General features: G+C 42.6%; 1 protein-coding gene across 1 annotated transcript in view; it reads left to right on the top strand.

Moving 5' to 3' along the window:
- Positions 1-24018, top strand: part of BRINP3 (bone morphogenetic protein/retinoic acid inducible neural-specific 3) — a 122018-nt gene that overhangs the window by 44693 nt on the left and 53307 nt on the right. The window contains exons 2-3 of the mRNA XM_010002161.1: positions 8638-8828; positions 18223-18413. Coding sequence (XP_010000463.1) covers positions 8638-8828; positions 18223-18413 — 382 coding nt within the window. The remainder of the gene's footprint in view (positions 1-8637; positions 8829-18222; positions 18414-24018) is intronic.

The raw sequence follows: 24018 nt of genomic DNA, 5'->3' as shown, positions 1-24018 counted from the left end.
GGGGGGGGGTTGTTTTGTTTTGTTTTTAGCCTGGAAAGGGTTCTAGCAGTTTTATTGCTCTTCTTTTATGTAACAATTTGTTCTGAAATTCAGTGCAGCTTTAGTTTGGGTGTTTTTAAAATCTCTTCTATTTTACTGTGTTTCTACCTGCTTAATTATTTATTTTGTCTGTATTTTCTCTTTCTTTTCATTTTTTTAAAGCACAGTGCCTTGCTTTTTCTCACATCCCGTCTATTTTCAACCATTTCTCTGCTTCCTCTAGACCTCAGAAGGACTTGCCATAGCCCCCAGCTCAGTCTGCATATTTTATGAACAGACTGTCTCACCCTACTGAATAATAATAAACAGGATCATTTCTCCACATACCAAAGCCTTGATAACAATTCCACTGCTAAACCTAAATTTGCCTGTTTCCCAAGTTTTATGATGCCTATTTTTCTCACAAAGTACACTAAGCTGTTAACCAGAGAGAGAACAAACAGATTTAAATTGCTGTGCATATGAAAAGTGTTTGATTTCTAAGCACTTGAACTACTATGACCTTTTATACTATGAACTTTGTATTGGTTCAGTAAATTAACTTTAGGATGACACAGAGATAAAGACGTGGAGGATGTTGGATTTTTTTCCCTGTAATCACCTTCAATTTCAAGAATTGTGTGTATTTGCACATGATGCAGCAATGCTGCAGAGGAACAACAGCTCCATCAAAATCAAGCATTTTCTTTGGGAGAAAAGACTTGGATTGCTGCAACTCCTTTTTTTTCTGTTTCAGGGGAAAAACAGAGAGGAAACGAAATCACCTGCTATCGCAATTAGCATGTCAATAGTCGCCATTTGGCAGTGAATTTGGTGATCTTGTTTAGGTGGAAGAGCTGAAGAAAGTGTTTGCTCCTCTGGTGCAGCTGCTGTTGGGTCAGGTTTCTCCTGAAAGGCGGCAAGGATTGGCAGCTGTGTCAGAGTTGTTGGATAAAGTGCTTCCTAATTCTTCATCTCGAGGGCATTTTTTTGTCTCAATCCCATGCAATCATAGATTTGTCATAGTTGGAAGAGATAACCTACTCCAACCCCTCTGCTAGAGCAGGACCACCACAGTAGATCACAAGCTACGAGGTCCAGGATGTCTGTGTTTTCCTTGTGCCTTGATTTCCTTGGAAAAAAAGGCCCATAAATGTAGATTGGAATTCTGGCCAGGATTTTGCAGCCCAGTCAGAGCAAGGGAGATAACATTTCAGTGAAGAACCTTCAAGGAGACAAACTTACATTCTACCCCAGAGGGAACAATAGATGGGTTCCTTGTAGCACATCTCTTTTAACTTCCAGGAGCACATCTGAGGAAACCCAGTGCTCTTGTAGAAGCTCCTAATTTCTCTCCAAAACCTACTTTTCTACTTTTTCTAGCTTGGTTTCAGTGGGGTGAAGGCACTTTTGTTAAAGAGCAGCCCTGGATGTAGATGTCTATGACTCTTGCAGGAGGGACATAGTTATTCACCACTCTAAAGTGACCCTGTGGCAAGGGGAATTAAATCCCAGCTGCACTGAACTGTCAGGTTTCAGATGAGAAAAAAAGCAGGAGTAATCAAGAGGATAATTCTCCTCTCTCTGGCTGAGCACTTGTTTTAATCTCATGACACAGTGCTTGAACTCTTGCCAGAAAATCAGAAGAGAAATGCCTACCTCTGGCTCTTCCTACTCCATGTACAAGCAGCATAAAAGAGGGTTTGTCCTGGGGAAAGATGATTTTGGATCATCCTGTCCTTTTTTTCCTCTGCTTACATTTTCTGAGACAGGAGCTGGCTGCATTGTTTTCAGTGAGAATATTGATGAATATATTGATTAGCTTCCTGCTGTCATTCATTTGTGAGCTAGAATCCTTCAGGTTGGAAAAAAACCTTGAAGATGATCAAGTCCAACCCTCAGCCCAACACCACCATTTACCCTAGGAACTGGAGTTGGAGTTCCCTTCACACTTCATATTCTCTATAAAATACTGGACTACGTTTATCATGTAGCCTCAATTTATGAGAAACAGCACAGGTGGATGTGCACTGATATTTTCTCCTGGCAGCATTGCAAAAACTGGTGTGTCCTGCAATCAGCTGAAAATCATTCTGGCCAAGACATTAAGAGCTAAAGGTTAAGTGTACTGTGGCCAAAAGGGAATCCTTCATAATTGCCCAGCATTGCTCCTTCCACCAAGAAGCTGGACAAAAATGCCCTCAGGTCTGCTGGGCAAAGGGCTGGGAAAGGCAGTTAATCTTGGCCTTCTTCTGACAAGAAGAGAAGGAAGGAGTCTCTGATCTTCTTGTTAATTTTGATTCTGGTTTTGTCTACATCAGGGTGAATCTTCTCTTTGAAAGTCTTTTTTTTTCATATTTTTTTTTCTGCTAGCAAAGATTTTTCATACTCATATGTTACTGTTGTAGAACTGTTGGTAGGAAGCTGCAAGGTTGGAATATTGCTGGATGTGTGAGGTGGCAGGAAGAAATCATCAGGCTTTTAATGAAGGTAGGCAGAGAAAAACATCACATATCTCCCTTTGAGCTGTTCTGCAAACAGATGAACTTGCAGCTGCATGGAAAATACTGGCTTCAGAACCTCCATGTCACTCCAGCCCATTTCAAGCAGTCTCCTTCTCACCATCCAAGAGAAGAGCTGTCTCAATTAGAAGCAAAAGGAGCACGGAAGAGTTTGGTAGTATTAAAAATGAGGTGAAGTTTGTTTTCTAAGAGTACTTTCCAGACTATGCCAGGCTGCTATTCCTTAACATTTTTGCTTACTGGGACTAACACTGTTTTATTAAACATCTAAGCTACTTACAACGAGGCTTAACCTGGCTCATTTTGCCTGGCCTCCATGTTGTGGCTGACCCTAGGAGAGACTGTTGTGGTTAAGAAGAATCCATCAGACTTGCTGTAAATCTCTCCAACAGCAGAGCTGGTATTTCCATTTCCATTCTTCTATACTCTTTCATTTTTCGAGTCCAATGGCATTTGGGTTTCCCTATTTTCAACTGAAAATTTTATACAGAGCTTCCCGTGTCTCCCCGTTCCATATGGTTTTAAATGCATTGACATCAATGTAGTGGTGGAGGAAAACGTATAATTTATATACACCTTTGGAAAAAATCTATGGCTTGAAATTCAAAAGGGACATTGACAACCCTTGCTGGCCTACTGCCCTAGAATGACTTTCAGCTCCACTGGCAATTTAAGCTTCTTTCAAGTTGAAAGAATGTCCACAGCTTGTACAGTCCTCTACTGAGGGGTGCTTCATGTCACATTATTCTTAGATTAAACATCCCTCTGAATGTCACTGCATAGCAACACAAAGAAGAAATCCTAGGAAATGCTAAAAGAAACAGGGTTGAAATAAAACCTATGGTTGTTTTTACCCCATGCTGACTTCCTGATTGATCCTGCTTCAACCCAACTTTCCATAAGCAGAACAACTGGCAGGAGACCCCATCCAGCAGGCAGAGGCTGTGCAGTGCAGTCCAGCTGGTCAGGATTGGCACCACTGGGCTTCAGGGTGTGCTAGCCAACTAGCCAGGAAACAGATTTTTGGTAGGATATTCAAATCTATGCTTCTAGTGTGTAGAAAGCTGAAGAGAATGCTGCCCATGGCCTCTGGCAGTACTTAGGGTAATACCATGGTGCATTCTAGGCTTTATGTGAGGAGCCAGGTTGCCTGATTGCCTCTCTCTTGAGCCCAGGAACTCAAAGCCATCATGCTTCTCAACAACAGGCTTTGCCCTGAACATCAAAGAACTCCCAACATATTGTTCAGGCTGGAAATAGATGGGCAGCACGGGGGGTGCCACCTGCTATTAAATCTTAGCTTCTTGATAGCACCATGACAGCTGTTCCTCTTGGCTCTTGCACACCAGAAAGAGGAAGAGGAGGAAGGAACAAGCTTCTAATGCCAATAGTGTTTGCATTCAGTGCATAACTGGTGTTCTTGACCAGCAGGCAGCTCTTCTGTAGGAGGTGTTCCTCTCATGAATGGTGCTCCAGTCACTTTGGAAGGTCATGTTTTCTCCACAAAGATCATTAACTCTCTCAGGTCTGCTGGTCTGCCTTTGGCAGTGGACAGGATTTCAAAAGGAGAACAATGCACATTTGGTACCAAAATCATTGGTTGCTGGAGAGTTTGTGTTAGAGAGAACAACTGTAAGTCATCTTTTTCTTTTGGAAAAAGTCAGCTTCCATATTCTACTCTCTCTATTTCCTCATCAGTGAATTTCAATAACTGTTTCCATTGATAGGCTCTGAATCAGAAAATAAGGCCAAAACTTTTAGGAAGGCATCATCCTGCTTCTTCTCTCTTGACATGCAGCAAAACAATCTTTCCATAGCAAAACCTGTGGGAGGAACTCAAGTTTGATTCATTCAGCCAAGCAAATTTCCCATAGTGCTGGAATAACTCAGTCCCTGGATTCAGGAAATAAAGGATTTGTAGTAGAACAGGAGGATCTCCACTTGGAAACATGGAATTTGGTGTGGATGAGGCCACTGTTTCTAGTTTTATTCCAAGAAACCATCTCCCACTTGGAGAAGGGATGTAAGACAGATCAGCTAAAACTACAGTTCACAAAGCAGCACAAAACAAGCCAATCAGCTCAGCCCAAGGATAAAAGGAAATTCAGGAAAGAGCTAATAATTAACTAATAACTAATAATTAGTTACACAAAACATACCTAATATGTAGAATATTTATCCCCATATAATAATATTTTACATAATAAAGCTGTTGGTTTTTTTTCTCGCTGTAAAAGCATTCTGTCTTGATGTTCTGCCCAGAAACTACAACTGACCCATATTTTCCAATGTATTCCAATGGAAAAACTCACTCCAAAATGCCCAGAAAACACAGAATTTAAACAAAAGCCTGCTTTTCTTATTTCTTTTGTCTTTCACCTGAAAAGTACAACTCAGGGCAATTCACTGTGTTCAGTGCCTGCATTAACAGGGATTATTCGAGCATTATTTTTTAATTCTAGAGACAAAAGAAAGCGTAATTTTTCTCTTCTCTTTCTACTTATGTTCCATATGGCCTTTAAAAAGGGGGGAAAAAAAAAAAAAAAAAGAGTTTATTGGTTTTATAAGTTCTTAAAAGGAAATTAAATTTCATAGAATGGTTTGAGCTGGAAGGGGATCCAACCCCCTTGCATGGGCAGGGACACCTCTCACTAGACCAGGTTGCTGAAAGTGTTGTCCCTGAACACTTCCAGGGATGGAGCAGCCACAACTTCCCTTGTGAGGAGAATTTGGGAGAGAACACTTGAAAAAAACTGACAGTTAAGTCACCTCTCAAATCAAGATAACTATTTTAGTCCCACTGGTGATGTGCAGGGTCTTTAAGAAACTGTGGGGATCCCTTAAGTCTCAAGTTCTTTACTGGTAAATTGCATTAAATTTCAGGTAAGTCACATAACGTTCTTTCTACTCTAACTCTTCCATTTTGTTTTTGATAGAAAATGGCACCTGCAAGAATGTGTCTGAGAGGAGAGGGCATTCATAGACAAAACTGTCCCCTATTAAGCAGATCTATTATGTAGATCTAAGCTAGATCTCCCTCAAAAGTTACTTGAGTTTTGCCTGCTGTGTTAATTTGTTAAATGAACATTGTGTTATATTTAGCTGAGACCTTCAGGAGAATCTTCCAAGCTGTCCAATCTATTTGCTTGTCTGCCATCTTATCTAAGTGCAATCTTAATTGACATTACAAATGACAAAGTAGTAGCTACAGCACAGGTTGCCTGGGACTTAAAGCTCACAGTACTCAAGTCTCTAACCAAAACAGCTCTTGGTGTGCCTTGCAAAAGCAAAGTTGCTGCAAATCCTGGCTAGATTCTGAGGACAACCACCAGTCTTTCCACTAATAACTCTATCTAGTATCTTAATTGGTAGGTAAATGAAGAAAATATGTGTTTATTGCTGTGTAATTGACTTGTCTGTTTTCCCTGCTCTCATTGATTTATTTTGGAAAGCAGAAAGGGACAAGTCTTGGAATTAATTTCTGCGCCTCCTACAATTGAAAAGTCATCTGGTTTTAAGAATTGGATCTCCTTGATGCATATTTCCTCAAAATGGAGACCAAAAGTAGAGAAAACTTTGGATATATCATAGTGAGGTCAAATGTGGTGTGATAGTCTTTCTCTAAATTGTTCTAACTAGCCAGCTATGGATGTACCCAGTGGAAAAGGACCTGGGGGTGCTGGCTGACAGCTGACTAAACATGAGCCAGCAGTGTGCCCAGGTGGCCAAGAAGACCAACAGCATCCTGGTCTGTATCAGGAATAGTGTGGCCAGCAAGACAAGAGAGGTGATTGTCCCCCTGTGCTCAGCACTGGTGAGGCTGCACTTTTGAATCCTGGGGTCACTTTTGGGCACCTCAAAAGGCATTGAGGTGCTGGAGTGGGTCCAAAGAAGGGCAACCAAGCTGGTGAAGGGTCTGGAGAACAAGTCCTGTGAGGGGTGGCTGAGGGAGTTGGGCTTGTTTAGCTTGGAGAAGAGGAGGCTGAGGGGGGACCTCATTGCTCTCTACAGCTGCCTGAAAGGAGGTTGCAGGGAAGTGGGTGTTGGCCTCTTCTCCCTAGTGAATAATGACACAACTAGAAGAAATGGGCTGAAATTGCCCCAGGGGAAGTTTAGACTGGATATTAGGAAGAATTTCCTTATCAAAAGAGTGGTCAGGCCCTGGCACATGCTATCTTACCAGAGGACAGCAGAGACAACACCTGTGTGTGCTGCCACCAGGGGAATGATCGGCTCAGCTTGGTGGCAGAGCTTAAGAAGGAAAGATTAAGGACTATTTCGGAATGTGAAAGGGAGATAGGTTGCTAGAGCCACATCCTTCTATTCCTGAGGCAAAGCCTCAAGGTGGAGGCTCCACAAGAAGTAGAGGATCCCCTGCCTTTTAGTCACCAGGCAGAAGGAAGGGATCTGAAAGACGACAATGGATGCAGGTCCCTGCTTGGAGCAGCAGGAGAATCCCCTCCCAGCCTCCTCACATCCCCTTACAGATCAGATGGAAATGGAGGATCACATTGATAAAGGTCCATCCAGGGAGGTACTGAAGCAGTCGGTCCCATGCATTAGAACTGCTTCTGTTAAGAGTAAGAGGAGGGTGATTGTTATAGGAGATTCCCTTCTGAAGGGAACTGAGGGTCCAGTATGCTGGCCAGACCCTTCCCACAGGGAAGTGTGCTGCCTCCTGAGGCCTGGGTTAGGGATAGAGCCAGGAAACTTCCTGGACTGGTATATCTCTCCGGTTACTACCCCCCACTGGTCATGCAGGTGAGCAGTGATGAGGTTGCCAAGGGCAATGAGAAGGGAATTCAGGGCACTGGGCCAAATGGTGGAGGGATGGGGAGCACTGGTGGTGTTTCCTCACTTCCCACTTCAGTGGTGGTGAATTCTGAAGGGAACAGGAAAGCACAAATGATTAACACATGGCTCAGAGGCTGGTGCCATCAGTGAAATTTTGGGTTCTTTGGGGATTTTTACGTGGCACTAGGCCTGCTGGCCGAAGATGAACCAGAACTATTGCACCCTGACCTGGATAAGGAACAGTGTGGCCAGCAAGACCAGGGAGGTGATCTCACCCCTGTAACTCAGCACTGGTGAGGCCACACCTTGAACCTATGTTCAGTTTTAGGCTCCTCACGACAGAAAGAACATTGAGCTACTAGAGTGTCCAGAGAAGAGCAACAAAGCTGCTGAAGGGTTTGGAGCACAAGTCTTATGGAGAGCAGCTATGGGAGCTGGAGTTGTTTAGCCTAGAGAAAAGGAGGCTGTGGGGAGACCTTGCTCTGTACAACTACATTAAAGGAGGCTGCAAAGAGGTGGGAAGTGGGCTGTTCAGTGAAGTTACAAATGATGGGACAAGAAGTAACGGCCTCAAGTTGCACCAGGGGAGGTTTAGATTGGATGTTGGGAAGAATTTCTTCACTGAAAGGGTTATCGGGCATTGAACTGAAACAGACTGCCCAGGGCAGTGGTGGAGTCACCATCCTTGGAGGGATTTAAGAGTCCTAAAGATGTAGTATTTATGGATATGGTTTAGTTAAGGACTTGTCAGTGTTAGGTTGATGGTTGGACTCGATGACCTTGAAGATAATTCTGCAGTATTAGATGTCTTCTGCAACTGTGACAATTCTGTCATTCTGTATGTGACTTAAAATCAAAAAGCAAAGAATGTGGGTTTTTTCTTGCAATGTTTTTAAGATTTGCCTGGTGCTAATGAAAACACTTGCTGCATTTGGTGCAATTTTTGGGAAATTACTACTTTCATTTCAGTTTCTTACCAATCTGATTGTTCTAGGGCTATATTCACATCAGGACGAAACATAAGCAACAGGAACAGCAGCATCCTAAGCGGTTTTTGGTTTGGTTTGTTGTGTTGTTTTTTTTTCCCAGACAATGATTTTGTTATGGAGTACTGACTCCCCCTCTAATAAATAACACTCGTTGCTTGTCCTGTGCCCATAACACATGACAAAGTGTCACTGTCAAGGGTTGTTGTAATACCCAGCTAGTTGCCTCCAGCTAGTCACCAGAGCAGAGTAGTTTGCAAATGAAGAACATTTGTCTGGCTGACATATTTCTGAATGAGAACTGCTTTGTTTTGCAGAGAGTTTGGCCGCTGGAAAGTAAACAATCTTGCTGTGGAAAGAAGAAATTTCCTTGGCTCCCCACTGCCACTTGCCCCTGAATTCTTCCGGAACATAAGGCTACTTGGACGCCGCCCGACCCTTCAGCAGATCACAGAAAACCTTATCAAGAAATATGGGACACATTTCCTGCTATCAGCTACCTTGGGAGGTAGGGTTAACTCTTGGAAATATTGTGCCTGAGTCAGATGTGATTGAAGTAAAATTGTTGGTCACAACTGATTTGTCTGTAATTCTGTGGTGTTCCTCACCCAGCAGCTGGGCTGAGCAGCTCTCCCAGGGCTGGACTTGAAAGTGTGGGAGCAGGTTTTGCCTGCAGGTCTCAAGGCTCCTTCTTCTGCTGATGTTAAAATTTGCTTTGTTGATTCTGTGTAAACATTTTTAGGTGCAAAATGATGAGAAATCCTGTTGCTGTGACCAAGGTGCTTTACCTGAGTTCCTGGTGTGTGTTCTTCTTGTCCTCTGGGGATGTTTCTCTGCATCAGTAGGTATCACAGAACCATAAAAAGGCTTGGAAGGAACCCTAAAGATCATCTAGACCTACCCCCCCTGCATGGGCAGGGACACCTCCCCCTAGATCAGGTTGCTCCAAGCCCTATCCAACCTGCCCTTGAACATTTCCAGGGATGGGGCAGCTGTTCCAGCATCTCACCACCCTCAGAGTGAAGAATTTCCTCCTAATGTCTAAAGCAAGATGAAGCAAGAAAACCAGTAATAATTCCAACAAGTCTTTTCAGCTAGGAGACTTCTAAACTACTTTGACTGCTGGGAAGTCCCTATATTGTCACTCTGCCCTTTTTAAGTCCAGTCTCCACTTAACCAGTGGGACTAAAACTTTGAAAATGGGATGATGAGTCTTTGCCATGTCATTCCTATTAACTTAATGGAATCTGCACCTCTGAATCCCCACAGACTCATTTGGAAAGGGTAGCCCAATGTCTAATTGGGATCCAGTCACCAAATGGATTGAAGAAATCCAGTCAAGAGGCCTAATGTTCAAGCGAGAGCATAAATTGTTCGCCTTGAAAGATAATTAGTGCCTGCGATTACCCATCTAGGCATTACAAAATGAACTGACATTTTAGCAATGAAGTTTTATCCCCTGTTGGGTGATTATATTAAAGATAATTCTGGTGATTGAGTATCCTTCCAGCAGGACAGTCTTGTCAAAATCCTTTATTCACCTGAGGAATGGTTCTCTTTAATACATTTCATAACTGAATTCTAACTATAGATTAAAGAAATGACAGCCTTCCTATTCTCTTTTGGCTGATATCTGAGATCTGGAATGACTGAAATAGCTCACAGCAGCTTCCCTTTTGGAAAAGATTCCTCTAGAAACCAAGTGAATTTCTGTCTTACTGTAGTTATTGAAATTATAAAGAAATAATTCCTATCCTTATTTTGGGAACTAGTGCTTCTGCAGCAGCTCCATCACCATGAGAATTTTAAGAACCAATTACATGTGTTGACTAGCAATTTGGAATAAAATTTCCAGGAGTTCCTTTAATTACTCAGTATATTTTTCCGTGCAAAAAATACACTTGTAATCAATGATTGTATGTTTTCATACAGCACAGAGCATACCTGAACAGTAGAACTGACTGCAAAAGAGAAAGAAAAAATTCCCTAAAATACAAAGCATAATAATTAAAGATGTAGCAGCAGCATGTATGTAATGCAATGATTATCCAAAAGGTTTTTGAGTATTATTAGCTAATTGCTCATGACAAACAGAACTAGGCTACTAATAGACACATGGTGACATTAATTTTCAAATTGAAATTGGACCTAACAATGCAGGGAAAACAGCCTAACTTCTCTTTGAAAGTACAAAGCACTGGGATCACACTGATCACAAAAAAGCTACAGACTTGGCACACTCTGGAAAGGAAAAAACAAAAATTAAAGGGGGGTGATTTTAAGACATTTGAAAATTGTAGCTTAAACAGTCAGTTTAAGCAGGTTGACCTGCTAGAAAGCAGCCCTCTGGCTGGACCAGGACCTTCAGGTCCTGGTGGACAACAAGTTATCCATGGACAGCAATGTGCCCTTGTGGCCAAGAGAGCCAATGGTATCCTGGGGTGCATTAAGAACAGCGTGGCCAGCAGGTCCAGGGAGGTTCTACTCCTGCTTTGCTCTGCCCTAGTGAGACCCCACCTGGAGTATTGTGCCCAGTTCTGGGCTCCGCAGTCCAAGACAGACAAGGACATGCTGGAAAGAGTCCAATGGAGTCTACGAGGATGATGAAGGGTCTGGAACATCTGTCTGATGAGGAAAGGCTGAGAGACCTGGGGCTGTTTAGTCTTGAGGAAGGAAGACTGAGAGGGGATCTTATTCATGTCTATAAATATCTGCAGGGTGGTTGTCAAGAATGGGCCAGTCTCTGTTCAGGGGTGCCTGTGATAGGATGAGGGGAAACGGCACCAAGTGACAACACAGGAAGTTCCACCTCAACATAAGGAGAAACTTCTTTCCTGTGAGGGAGATGAAGCCCTGGGACAGGCTGCCCTGAGAGGTTGTGGAGTCTCCTTCTCTGAAGAGTTTCAAGACCCATCTGGACACATTTCTGTGCGACCTGCCCCAGGTGGTCCTGCTGCAGCAGGAGGGTTGGACTTGATGATCTCCGGAGGTCCCTTCCAACCCCTAGGATTCTGTGATTCTATTATATTCTCCCCAAAACCTCAAGACAGGCTGCAGGGAAACTGGAGCAGGGAATCCTTTTCTCATCCCTCTTCAGACCACCTCCCAAAGGTGCTGTAGCTGCCACAGACTTGCAAGAATTTCCACTCCCAGTGAGCCAGTGTTGGCTTCTGAGCTCTGCTAGGGCTTAATTAACCCAAAGGGAGGTTTTGTATTAACTTTGATGGGGTTTGATTTAGGTTCCTTGCCTCCATTTTTAGGCATGATTTCAGGCACACCTGCAGTCTTCCATTATCATTGGATGGGTGCTGAAGACTTTGAAAAATGGCTTCAATTAAAATAATTGCAGGGAATGAGGAGTTTCTCAGAATGCTTTCATAAGGTAGCTAATAACCCTGTACTTTCCTCTATGTGTGTGCTCTTATTTGGGGCTTGATTGAATGGGGTTTCCCAGAGATGCTTGTCCACACTTTATTAACATGCAATTAGAGATTATTTTTTTTTTCCTTTCTAGAATGCATTCAAACTTTCCCTTTAATTCCAAGCTGTTTTCTTCTGAAAGCTTTGTCACTTGTGCAGCTCCTTAAAAGCAGAGACCAAACTGAGTGGGCATGGGGCTTTTATTTAATGAATCCCCAGTCATCTGTATTCATGGACATAAAAGAAAACTTGGCATACAAATGATCCTGTGGTAGATTTGGAAGATTTGTGTGCCTCTGTGACCATTTGGCTTTCATGAATATCCCTTTTTGCCCATAAAGGGAACTCTTGCACATGGTTGTTTGCGATATGTTCCCAGGTCTTTATTCACAAACACAGAAATATGCTCCTCAAGGGCATCATGAAACCAGAACTTAGGGAACTCCTGTTTTTCTTGCTGCCATGAGATAATGTGGGAAATGACATTTCTCACTGCTTCTGTTTCTTATGGACATTTTCTCTCCTGGTGACAGAAACCAAATGTCTGTAATGAGCAGCCTCAAGCTACACGATGGAAGGACCCTATGTAATGCAGTGTTTGCACAGCAAACACCAGACTGAGTAGTTCATGGGTGAGCTCAGAAGTAACTGGTTGTGCTTCTGCATTGACCCATCTGAAGTGTCGAGTCTGCAGAAAAAGGAGAGCTTATTTTTGTGAAATTTTGGGCAGAAATGGAGATGCTGTGATGGGCTGGGCCATCACTAGGAGGTGAGGAGGCTTCTTCCACTCTTCTAGGACAACACATTCTCTGTTGGCAATAGCAAAACTGCCAACATCCACAGCCCAGTCAGTACTGGCCAGAACAGCTTTAGGGGACAGGGAAGAGAGGACTCATGCAGAAGAACTCCATCCTTGAAGGTGACAGAAGACTCTAATGGAAAAGACCCTGAGCATCTCATTTAATTAGACTTGCTATGAACTGGATGACTGCCAGAAGTCCATTCCAGCCTAAATTATTTTCTGACTCCATATAATGGGTTTCTACATTCTTTACCAGCCTCCAACTAGCAGTGCAAAAAAGTAAAGATTCTCCTTTGAAGGAAAGACAATTTAAAAAAAACAAGTTCAGTCTGGGTGCTTTGCATGATGAAGATAGTAGACTTGCAAATGAGTCCTCCTTGCATCTGAAAACATGATACCTGTTCTGAATAAACAAATATGTAGGTGGTTGCCAAGGCTTCTTGTTAAAATACAACCTTTTTTGGCAATTGGTGAAATGGTAGTCTCAAATCATAGAATCACAGAATGGTTTAAGTTGGAAGGAACCTAGGATCATCTAGTTCCAAGCCCCATCCAACCTGGCCTTGAACACTTGCAGGGATGGAGCTTCCACAGCTTCCCTGGGCAACTGTTCCAGTTTCCAGGTCAGGAAACATCCTTTGATAATCTTGAAGGCTCTGAGAATCAGAAGAAAAATGGTCATTTTGTCTTTACAACAGTCTTCATGGGCAGCAGCAGGTCAGCTTAACCCCAGATTCTTGTCATTCTCCTCTCCACTTGTGACAGCTCTGCAACTAGGTTGGATTACCTTTGCTTAGGCTCTGCACTGAATAAAGAGGGTCAGATTTCTGCCCCTGATGAATATTCCTCTTGAGCACTGGGCTACTCTGCATACAGAGAGGGAAAGAATCTCAATGAATTCTGAAGGATTTCCTATCATTTACACTAACTGCTGATATGACCTTTGTTTACTGTGACACTTCTTCCAAGGTAAGAGAAACTACTGGCAAAGAAGGGAGAGAGAGTCCAGTTCTAAATGACTGATGTGAGGAAGAAACTTGGAATTTAGCCTTAATTTATATACCTTTGGAATCTGTGCACTTCCCATTGGGAAGTGAATTGAATTTGGGAAAAGGAGCCGAGAAACCCCTCATTTGGTGCTCCACACCTGAATGGATCTTCTGCTAGAGCTAAACTCTTTTTTGTAATGAAAACATGTCACCATTTGACTTAGGTCTGACAACAATGCTCTCAATCCCCTCCCCCTCCCACCCAGGTAGGGAAGGAGAGAGAGAAAAAGAGAGAGACTTGGCTGGATTGAAAACTAAACTACACAGCTTTAATTAAAACACTAATGATACAAGAAAAAAAATATATATATACAATTATATACAAATATATTCAGGTATGTGCAAAAGCCTCTTGCCTCTCCCCACCCCCAGCAACTCCTACAGCATCTCCTAAGCTGGGAACAGTCCCGAGAAATTCCAGAACTGCTGCTGGAGAAAGCACAGAGTGATGAGGGTCAGGAGAGCTGGAGCCTGGGGGTCGACGGTGAGAGATGGACCGAGTCCTCCCTGGACACCCGCCATGGGTGGAAGAGAAGGGAAAAAGAAGCAGGAAGGAAGTGATTTCTGTCCTTCCTCCGAGCTTACGTAGCTCTATGGAATGGAATCTCTCTGGCCAGTTTTGCTGTCTGTCTAACTCAGCCTCCTACGGGGGGTCACAGATCTCCCCGCAGTGTCTGAGCCGGCAGTGAAGGTGCAACCTTGAAGCCTCAGTAGTTAGAGACACATTCCAGTGTCTTATCAGCTCTAGCTAGAGCAGACTGTTGCTAGTTAAAAGAAAGCTTGCTGAAGGAAAAAAAAATCAGTAAAAGGAAAATTGACTTAATCCTGGCTCAAACTAGGACAAGGCACAAACATTTTAGATTTCTTTTTATCCTTTTTACTCTTGTAGTTGAAATATGCTGTGTAAGAAGAAACTTTTGAGGAGTTCATAGGGCAAAGACCTTTGTGCCTTGGTAATATATATATATGTGTGTGCAAAGTCAGAGCCCTAAGGAGGTAATTGGGGATGATGCTCAGATAGATCTGCCTTTGAGCATCATCCTTTTATTATTTTTCCTCACTTGCTGACATAAAGGGATGGGAACTGCTTGGATCTCTACTCTTTCCTACCACTACCCAGTCTACAGGTGGAAATAGGAGACATTAAGGCATATGATCTGTTCATCATTACACAGATATGGGTACAGAAAAACAATCAATAATTGAGGCAGAGAATAGCACCGAGCAGTTAAATCATATGAATATATATTATGATGTATAACAAAATGTATTTACCCCTTCAATAGATGGTTATATTTAGTTACAGTTGTTCCAGCCTTATTCCACTTTTACTGTGTCAATGATGGTGATTTGCATTTTTTATTGAAATAATTCCTAAATACATTCTTCAGATGCACACAAAATTAATTTCTCATTTCTGAATTCATTTTTAATCTGTTGTTCAGGAGTCTTACATCTAAATGTCATGAGTCTAGGTAAATTCCTAGATATCTTTTTAATTTCTTACGTTTTTTGACAAACAGGCAGATTGTTTTCCTCAATTCAGGAGTTTTATTTAAAATTATTAATCCTGGAAAATATGTCCTGTGTGGATCTGATGCTGAATAACCACATTATTATTCTCAAGTCTTAAAATTCAAAACCTTGAATGGTTTTCTAAAGCACATCTGTGTTTTACCTAATGTCATCTTAACCTATTTGATGGTTCCTCCATATTGCAAATATGACAGAACAGTCTCTTTTGGCATAGGTTGAATATTTTTCTGAATTAACTTTAGAATCAAATTGTCTTCCACAGATTAAATAGGAGTTAAATAGCAGTCCCACCATCTGTACTAAAACTATGGCAAGCAAAAGGGTTTACACCAGAGCAAGAGGAGGTGCAGTCTGGTCATTGACACAATATTTCCCCCCATGAGTTCTGCTATTGTCTGCTGTGACATGACTGTGTCTTTCCAGGTCCATAAACAGCTGCAAAAAGCCCATGGTCCCTGGCTCTAACCTCAGCCTATTGCACTGCTTTTCATTTCAGGAACATCTGTCCTACTGGCCAGACTCACCAGGCAGTTTTTGAGAACCCAGGTTTTACTACATGGGCAACACCAACAATGCTGGCACCTACACCAGGGTTGGATGGCAGATTGCTCTCAAAGTAAAGGATATTAGACTTTGCTGTGCTGTCCCAGTTCTCTGCAGCATGGTGTGAATGATGTCCCACCTGCTCACAGGACCCCAATGTGGTGCACAAGTCTGCACTAATGCAACGTGTCCTGCCAAGAACCCTGGTCTGCTTTGCAGGAGGATTTGATGGCAGAGAAATAAGTTGTGAACCCCTGTCTACTTATTACGTAAGATGAGGTGGGGAAATCCTGTTACCTACAGAAGCTGTTTTAATTCCTGATTCTATGTAGTTCAGACAATTAAACCCTGCTTTGATGCCTACATACCCACCAAAATGACCCGTTACAAAACTGTAGGAGAAGTATAAATATAGTGATGAAAACTGAGGTAGGCTTCAGCTGGAATAGCCAGGAAAGAACATAATGGAATCTTGTGTTCAGTTCTGGGCTCCCCAGTTCAAGAGTGTCCAATGGAGAACACAAGGATGAGGCTTCACGTGGTGGGGGGAGTGAGTGAGTGGCCCTGTGGATCGTTTTTTTTGCTGTTGGTTAGGCCCAGACCATGATACTGGATTAACATGAACACACTCCTCTTTCTCCAAACAGAAATTAATTCTGTAAGTCGAGGTAGCTCTGTGTCAAATTTGTCATCAGAGCTGCTGTCCTGCACTGAGGCATGTGTTCCTCATCCAGCACTGCTCACCGCCAAGGTTATCTCCTTTTAAAGATGATGTCATGTTTTCATGCTACATATTATCCCTCCACAGCTATGTTTTTTGTCACGTAAACCCCTGCAAAGTTGGCATCCCACCCTCTGAATGGGCAAAATGCCACTGTAGCAGATGGGTGAGCAATGAAACCAGCACAAGTCAGACCCTATCAGGATAGCTTTCCTTCCCATGAACATTGGCATTCTGTGAAGCTGTTCAGCATCTAAAACACAGGTGTAATGATATCATTCATTGCCTCTGGAGATGAATATTGAAGAATGCAGGTTACCCAACATAACATAAGCTCAGGAAGTAAGAAAAGTGATTTTGTAGTTACTTCAGACAGAAGTTATGCAGAAGAAAATACTGAGTCAATCAATTCCTTTTCTAATTCATTTTCTGAAGTAAAGAGTTTTGCCTAAACACATGATTAAATGAATGAGTTCTTGCTTAGCCTGAAATGCAGGAAAGAAAGAACCATGAAATAAACAATGAATGTGGAAAATCTGTTGCAAATTGAGCAGTATCAGTAGGTCTGATCTGGACTGGTTCTTAAGAACTCCCCCAGTTAAGCAAGTGGGATTTTGCTGTGGGTTTTTTTTTGTCTTTAATAATCCTACAGGAATTAAAATTTCTAAATTCAACAGTATTTCTCCATGTCTCTTGAAAGAGAAAGGAAGTGAGAAATCCACCATGTCAGATGGTGCAGCTTCTCTTTGCTTTCAAAAAGGCACCTCTGCTTTGGGAGATAGAAAAATGTTATTCATGTTTCTCTTTTCTCCAAGAAAATTATTAACATTCCAGTTATATCTTTTCATACTTCTCAGTTGTATAAATTTGGTTTAAGGCATCTGTTATATTGGGTTTCAGGCATCTTGGCATTGCATATTTGATTAGAGAGCACAGGATTTCTTCTAAAAAGTCATAATAAAGTAATTTTTTTCTGAAATCAAATATGATACATGTTTTAAAAGAACGGAGCAAAATAAAAGTCAATATTACACTGGTTTAATTTTCTTCTAGGCTACCATTAAATACTAAAAATGAAGGTATTAAACAAGCTTAGAAATAAGCACATCTTATACATTCTTTTAATTGGGGGGGTCTACAGAATAACTCTATATTGTTGGTAAATAAAATCATATCAATCATAGAATGGTTTGGGTTGGAAGGGACCTTAAAGACCATCCAGTTCCAAACCCCTGCATGGGCAGGGATACCAGACCAGGTTGCTCCAAGCCCCATCCAACCTGCCCTTGGAACACTTCCAGGGGTGGGACTTGCACAACTTCCCTGGGCAACCTGGGCCAGGGTCTCACCACCCTCAAAGTGAAGAATTTCCTTCTGATGTCCAACCTAAATCTTCCCTCTTCCAGTTTGAAACCATTCCCATTTCTCCTATTACTACAAGTCCTTATAAAAAAACCCTCCCCAGCTTTCCTGGAGCCCCTTCAGGCACTGGAAGGTGCTCTAAGGTCTCCCTGGAGCCTTCTCTTCTCCAGGCTGAACACCCCCAACTCTCCCAGCCTGTCTCCAGAGCAGAGCTGCTCCAGCCCTCTGAGACTGCTCTCCAATGTTACTGCATTTTAGGCAGAAAGGTGTCCTGTTGTCTAGCTGTCATTCTCACGAGGCACCAAAAAAAGAAAATGAGAACAGTATTTGTTGTCCAACTGAAGTATCTGCATCTGGGAGGGAGACTGAAACATTAGATAATCGCCGAGGAAAACTTTGGCTTGTCAACTTCTTCTTGGCAAAATGTGATGTCTCTGATGAATGTTGTGGTTTCTGTTGCCCTGCTCAGGAGAGGAGTCACTCACAATTTTTGTGGACAAACGGAAGCTGAGCAAGAGGTCGGAAGGCAGCGATCCCAGTAGCAACAGCTCTGCGGTGACCCTGGAGACCCTGCACCAGCTGGCAGCCTCCTACTTCATTGACAGGGACAGCACACTGCGCAGGCTCCACCACATCCAGATTGCCTCCACTGCCATCAAGGTAGGGGATGTCCTCTGGGACCAAACTGCAGATGTGTTTCCAGTGGTGTTTCTCAGGAGAATGTGTTTTGATTAGAAAGAAAAGATTGGTTATCAAAACAAATCAAAACCTTTTTTACCTGAATTCATACTGAAGATTTGAGTTTAGAAGGGGGTCTAATGCACTGAAGATGTTACTCTTGATGAGTGACACATCATTGGGGTGACATAGGTGGTCCTTATGGAAGTTTTGAGACATGGAGACAACCTCCTCTACACATGTGCTCAGCAGCTGCATTTTTAGGCAGAGTTACATCTGTGTGCAGGTGGATGCAGTTCCCTCCTGCTTCATTTCTTCTTTCCTTTTCTTTTTCCTATATTCCTTTGACTGAAGCATTAATTAGTTAATTAATTAATTAGAAACCATTTTGAGTTGCCATTTTGTGGAGGCTTATCTCATTTTCTGTTTGGTCTGCTTTTGAGTACAGTTTGTCAGTCGAACTTTTCATCAAAGATGTGATTTAGAATCCACTGAGCAGTCACTGATCTTTCTGTTGGTAACTAAGGTCGTCACCAAGGGCCATCTGAAGCCAACTGCAGGTTACATATACTTTAGTTTCCCAATCCTTGGGAGTGTCAGTGCCTTCAGGGTGAGATGGATACATCCAGAACCTGTGGCTCAGCAGCACCTGTGCAGTTTGGTTGTCTGTTTCTGGAGGATATTCCTTCTGTCCCACCTGGGCTGGTGGCATGGCAGCTGACCCCATCTCAGAGATGGTCAGGATGACCATTGTGGCAGCACAGCTGAAAATGCAGCAGGTCCAACACAATCTGAGGGTTACCTGTGCCTCTAATCCAATTTATCTTCATCATTCCATTGTTAGTTTATGTAGCTGTACAGCAGCCTTTGAAACCAGGTTCCTTCCCTCAAACTATGTCCAAAGCTTTCCTTCTATGTTAAGTTATGGATGAAACCAGTGGTAAATGAAGTGATAAAACATAGAAATATAGAGTAAAAAAATGTCTGAAAGAAATTTCTCCTTTCTATTCACTGAAATATTTTAAACATTTGTGTCAGAATACATTATGAGGAAATTCTTCCCTGTGAGGGTGGTGAGACACTGGCCCAGGTTGCCCAGGGAAGCTGTGGCTGCCCCATCCCTGAAAGTGTTGAAGGGCAGGTGAGATGGGGCTTGGAGCAACCTGGGCTGGTGGGAGGTGTCCCACTCATGTTAATGAGTGAGAGGAGTGGAATGATGGTTTCTAGTGACCAGGAACTGGGGTCATTTGAGCAGGAGGACACTGCTGTCTTCCAGCAAGGACATTGGGGAGCAGTCTCAGAGGGCTGGAGCAGCTCTGCTCTGGAGACAGGCTCAGGCTGCGAGAGTTCAGCCTGGAGAAGAGAAGGCTCCAGGGAGACCTTAGAGCAGCTTCCAGTGCCTGAAGGGTCTCCAGAAAAGCTGGGGCGGGACTTTGGACAAGAGCAGGGAGTGATGGGATGAGAGAGAATGGATGAAAACTGGAAGAGAAGGGATTTACATGAGACATGAGGAGGAAATTATTCAGTATGAGGGTGGTGAGACGGTTGAACAGGTTGCCCAGGGAAGCTGTGGCTGCCCCATCCCTGGGAGTGTTAAAGGGCAGGTTGGATGGGGCTTGGAGCAACTTCAAATGCAGGGGAGTTGGAACTAGATGGTCTTTAAGGTCCCTTCCAACAAATCATTCTATGTTGATTCAAAATTCAACCCTGCTTTCTAATGATTTCCGTCACTAGCCTTCTACATCTCCAAAGGTTTTTACAAACATGACTTCTTCAGCTTGTGACTGAGGTGGATGCAAATGCAAGCTGGGGTTGATCAGCAAGTCTGATTTGGTAAATAGACTGCAAGGGTCTCCAGAACATGCTTCTCACCTCAGCTGTTCAACAGTGCTGCTGATCGATGAAACCCTCACTTCTTTGCTTGCTTTCATGGGGAGATGGGCAGCATTTACATTACAGATTTCTCTTGTCACAACACTTAACTGCACAAAAACCCCCTGTTTCTGTTGAAAACAAGGAATGAAAAAGCAGCCAGAGAAAGGTTGTGGGGGTTTTTTGTCCTCTCCTCACATTGATTTTTTTAAACATTGCTGGTTTGAAATTGGAAACCCATCAGTTAAACTCCCAGATCTATGGTGTCAATAGCATATTTCAAGATTATTTATTGAAACAGAGATACTGACATCTGAGTTAGACCACAAGCTCTGCTCAAAACCTTCTTCTGCATGAGAGACTGAACTGGGGGTGTGCAAAGGGAGGACTTTTCTTTCCTCCTGTCTTCTAAGATATCTGGTTTAGGGAGGGAGAAAGGAAAGCACTAAGAAAGGAAAAGTGAGAATGAACATGGAACTCTCCATGTTTAATTCTTATTTATCTAGTAAAAACCAGTATTATTCAGAGCAAAAACTCCATGTGCAGCATGAGGAAAGGAGTGGAATTTGTTTCATGAATTCAGTTTGTTAATCCAATTTGTTTGCAATCAAGTTTGTGAGTTGGGAGATAATCATCCTTAAAAATAACACCGGCACAACCAATTGAGGCTTCACATGAATCACACAGACTCTGCATTTTGGATTCCCCGTTAGAAAGGTAATAGGACTATGCCACACTTTCCACCTGAAAATCCAGTGTCCACAGAAGCTGCCCAGAGCTCAGTGCTGAACTTCTTGAAGTCTCTGCTACATCCATTCTTTCAATATTATCTTAGTGCATGTGTTTTAGTGTAAGTGGTTAAGCTCATATGCTAAATCAACTGTTTTCAGCCTCAAGGGTCTAGTTGGCAGCTCAGCCCGAGGGCTGCATCTCATTTGCATAGCCATTTACATGAATGTACATCCTGTTGTGGTTGAAATATTACAGATCCAACATTCTGTTTTTATAAGCTTTTTCCTAGGAAAATTCCTCCTCAGATGCCCTGCTGGCTGTTAGTTCTCCGTGTTAACCTTCCTGCTGGGGTGACAGGGTGTGCTTGCTCCTTGCTTAATCCAATTCTGTGCAGTCCTGGAAGGAGAATAAAGATCAAGTCAGCAAATATTTTTGTTGCCCTGTTTGGTGGCTTTAATGAGCAATATTCTCAACTCTTCCAGCCCAGCCTTGTTCTTGCTTCTCTTCAGTCATGCTAATGTGAATATATTGAAGGTCTAACTGTAGCTGGAGGCCCGTGGGGAGGGAGAAATGACCTGAGCCCTGGGACTTCGCAATGATCCTAATCCATATGACTGACATCTTCCCTTTGCTGATTGATGGAGGGTGTAAACAAGATATGAAGGTCATAAGTTGCTGCAGCATCTCCGCACAGGAGATGTTCTGACAACATGTTCTGGCATTGCCCACTGGCAACTGACCTTGCTGTAATACCCTGAGATCATGGAATCACGGAATGGTCTGGATTGGAAGGGATCTTAAAGATCAGCCAGTTCCAACCCCCTGCATGGGCAGAGACATGTCACACTAGACCAAGTTGCTCCAAGCCCCATCCAACCTGCCCTTCAACACTCTCAGGGATGGGGCAGCCACAGCTTCCCTGGGCAACCTGTTCAACCGTCTCACCACCCTCATACTGAATAATTTCCTCCTCATTACTAACCTAAATCTCCCTCTTCCAGTTTTAAGCCATTCCCCCTCATACCATCCCTCCTTACCCTTGTCCCAAGCCCCGCCCCAGCTTTTCTGGAGACCCTTCAGGCACTGGAAGGTGCTCTAAGGTCTCCCTGGAGCCTTCTCTTCTCCAGGCTGAGCCGCCCAACTCTCCCAGCCTGTCTCCAGAGTAGAGCTGCTCCAGCCCTCTGAGACTGCTCCCCAGTGTCTTTGCTGGGAGACAATAGTGTCCTCTGGCTCAAATGACCCCAGTTCCTGGTCACTAGAAGTCATCATTCCACTCCTCTCACTCATGAACTTCCCCACTAAGACCAAACAGAAGACATAAGGAACAAATTGGTCAATTAAATATTATATTACTCTCACTTCATTCTCCAAAGGGTAAACACAGTTATATTAGGCAAGAATTACCATTGCTGAGTAATAAACTGACACTGTTATAAAACAGTTGCCTTTTGGAGGGTGCCTCCTTCCATTCCAGAATGCATTTTCTTGGGTCAGGTGAGTGCAATGTGGGTGTTATCTTAGGGTCCAAACACTGTGGAACAGTCACTGTGCAACAAAAGAGGGAGGGAAGAAACGCAAGAAGGGAACAGATGCATAAATTGAATTTCCCACCAGCTATTTACAGCCAGATTACAGCTCATTTTTTCCATCTGAGTGAGAAAGAATAAACATCCTTGAGAATGTGCCCTCTAATTTCAATTAAATTTTATTGTGCAATTTCCTTCCTTCTTCCCCAAAACACTTTCTTTTTTTGCTAGGAGAGACTGAAGCACTTTTGTTGTCCCTGAAAACTTTAGATTACCAAGAGTTTATAAAACCACGGCTCTATTGTGATGGTAAATATGTCTGATTATCTATAATTAACCCCAGGATGACTCATGATGGGCTGTAGGAGAGAAGACTTGAGTGTCATGAAACAGTTTCTCACTTCAAGCTCAGACTGAATTTGAGACCATTTTTTGGGGGTTTGTTTCGTCTGAAAAAGGTTGTTGGGTTTTTTTTTTTTTCTTTCACACAGCATCCTGGAATGAGTTTTTGTACAGATTCAAGTAATTGCTGTCATCAAAAGTAGCAGTGCTGAAATACTGTGGAACCTTTGTCAGATTCCTGGTATATTCTACATGTGGATAGTTCTGTATAAACAGCCAAATTTTGGAAGCTTTGGAAATCCAGATGGAATCCCTTCTTTCCCCCACTTTTCCCATTCAGTTTGTGGACAGGATTTAAGAGAATAGAGCTGAGAACCCTGTAAATGACCAAAACTTGAGAAGCTCCAGAAATTGTGCCTAGCAAGAGCTTGAAGTTGTAAAATCAAAGTTGGAAACATTGGGCCAGAAAGACATAATATTAGGTATCTGTTGACTCCATTGAAGAAATTAAGTAGTAAATGTATGTTAATTAAAGTTAATTAAATAAACCTAGGGAATTAAAAGTCATAAAAGACTGTGAGTCTTTTTAAAAACTTAAAAATTCAGATTTTCAGGAAAGACACATGAATTGTACTCCCAAATCTTGGTAAACTCCCATGAAATTTTTGAAAGAATGGGAACCTTCTGCATGTTGCTTTGAACATTTAATTCATTATAAAAAGCTTCACAAGGCAGCTCACTATTTATATGGATATGGAAGGATTTTGAAATTTGAATTTGGGTCATTATTTGTTCGGAAGTAACCCTGGACTTCCACAGGACTCCTTCTTCTGAAGCTACATAAATCTCAGGCAGCTAAGATGTGTCTTCTCCTGCACAGCACAGGATTTGTACTTGTCTCGTTATAAAGCTGAAATAACTTAGGTTTAGACATATATCTAGGAGCTGTTGGAGATCTTTGGATCCAATTCACCATAGGTATGATGAAGGCTTGTGACCACTATGTGTGGAACATTAAGTAATGTGAAGTGTAAAGGTTAGGGATATGTTTCCATATCTTAGTGAAGGATTGAAGGTGAGGATATTAAACCCAGCCTTAATTCATTGGGACAGTG

Source organism: Chaetura pelagica, unplaced genomic scaffold (assembly GCF_000747805.2).
Source record: "Chaetura pelagica isolate M959 unplaced genomic scaffold, ChaPel_1.0 scaffold457, whole genome shotgun sequence".
Lineage (NCBI taxonomy): Eukaryota > Metazoa > Chordata > Aves > Apodiformes > Apodidae > Chaetura > Chaetura pelagica.
This window is presented reverse-complemented; position numbering and strand designations above follow the sequence as displayed.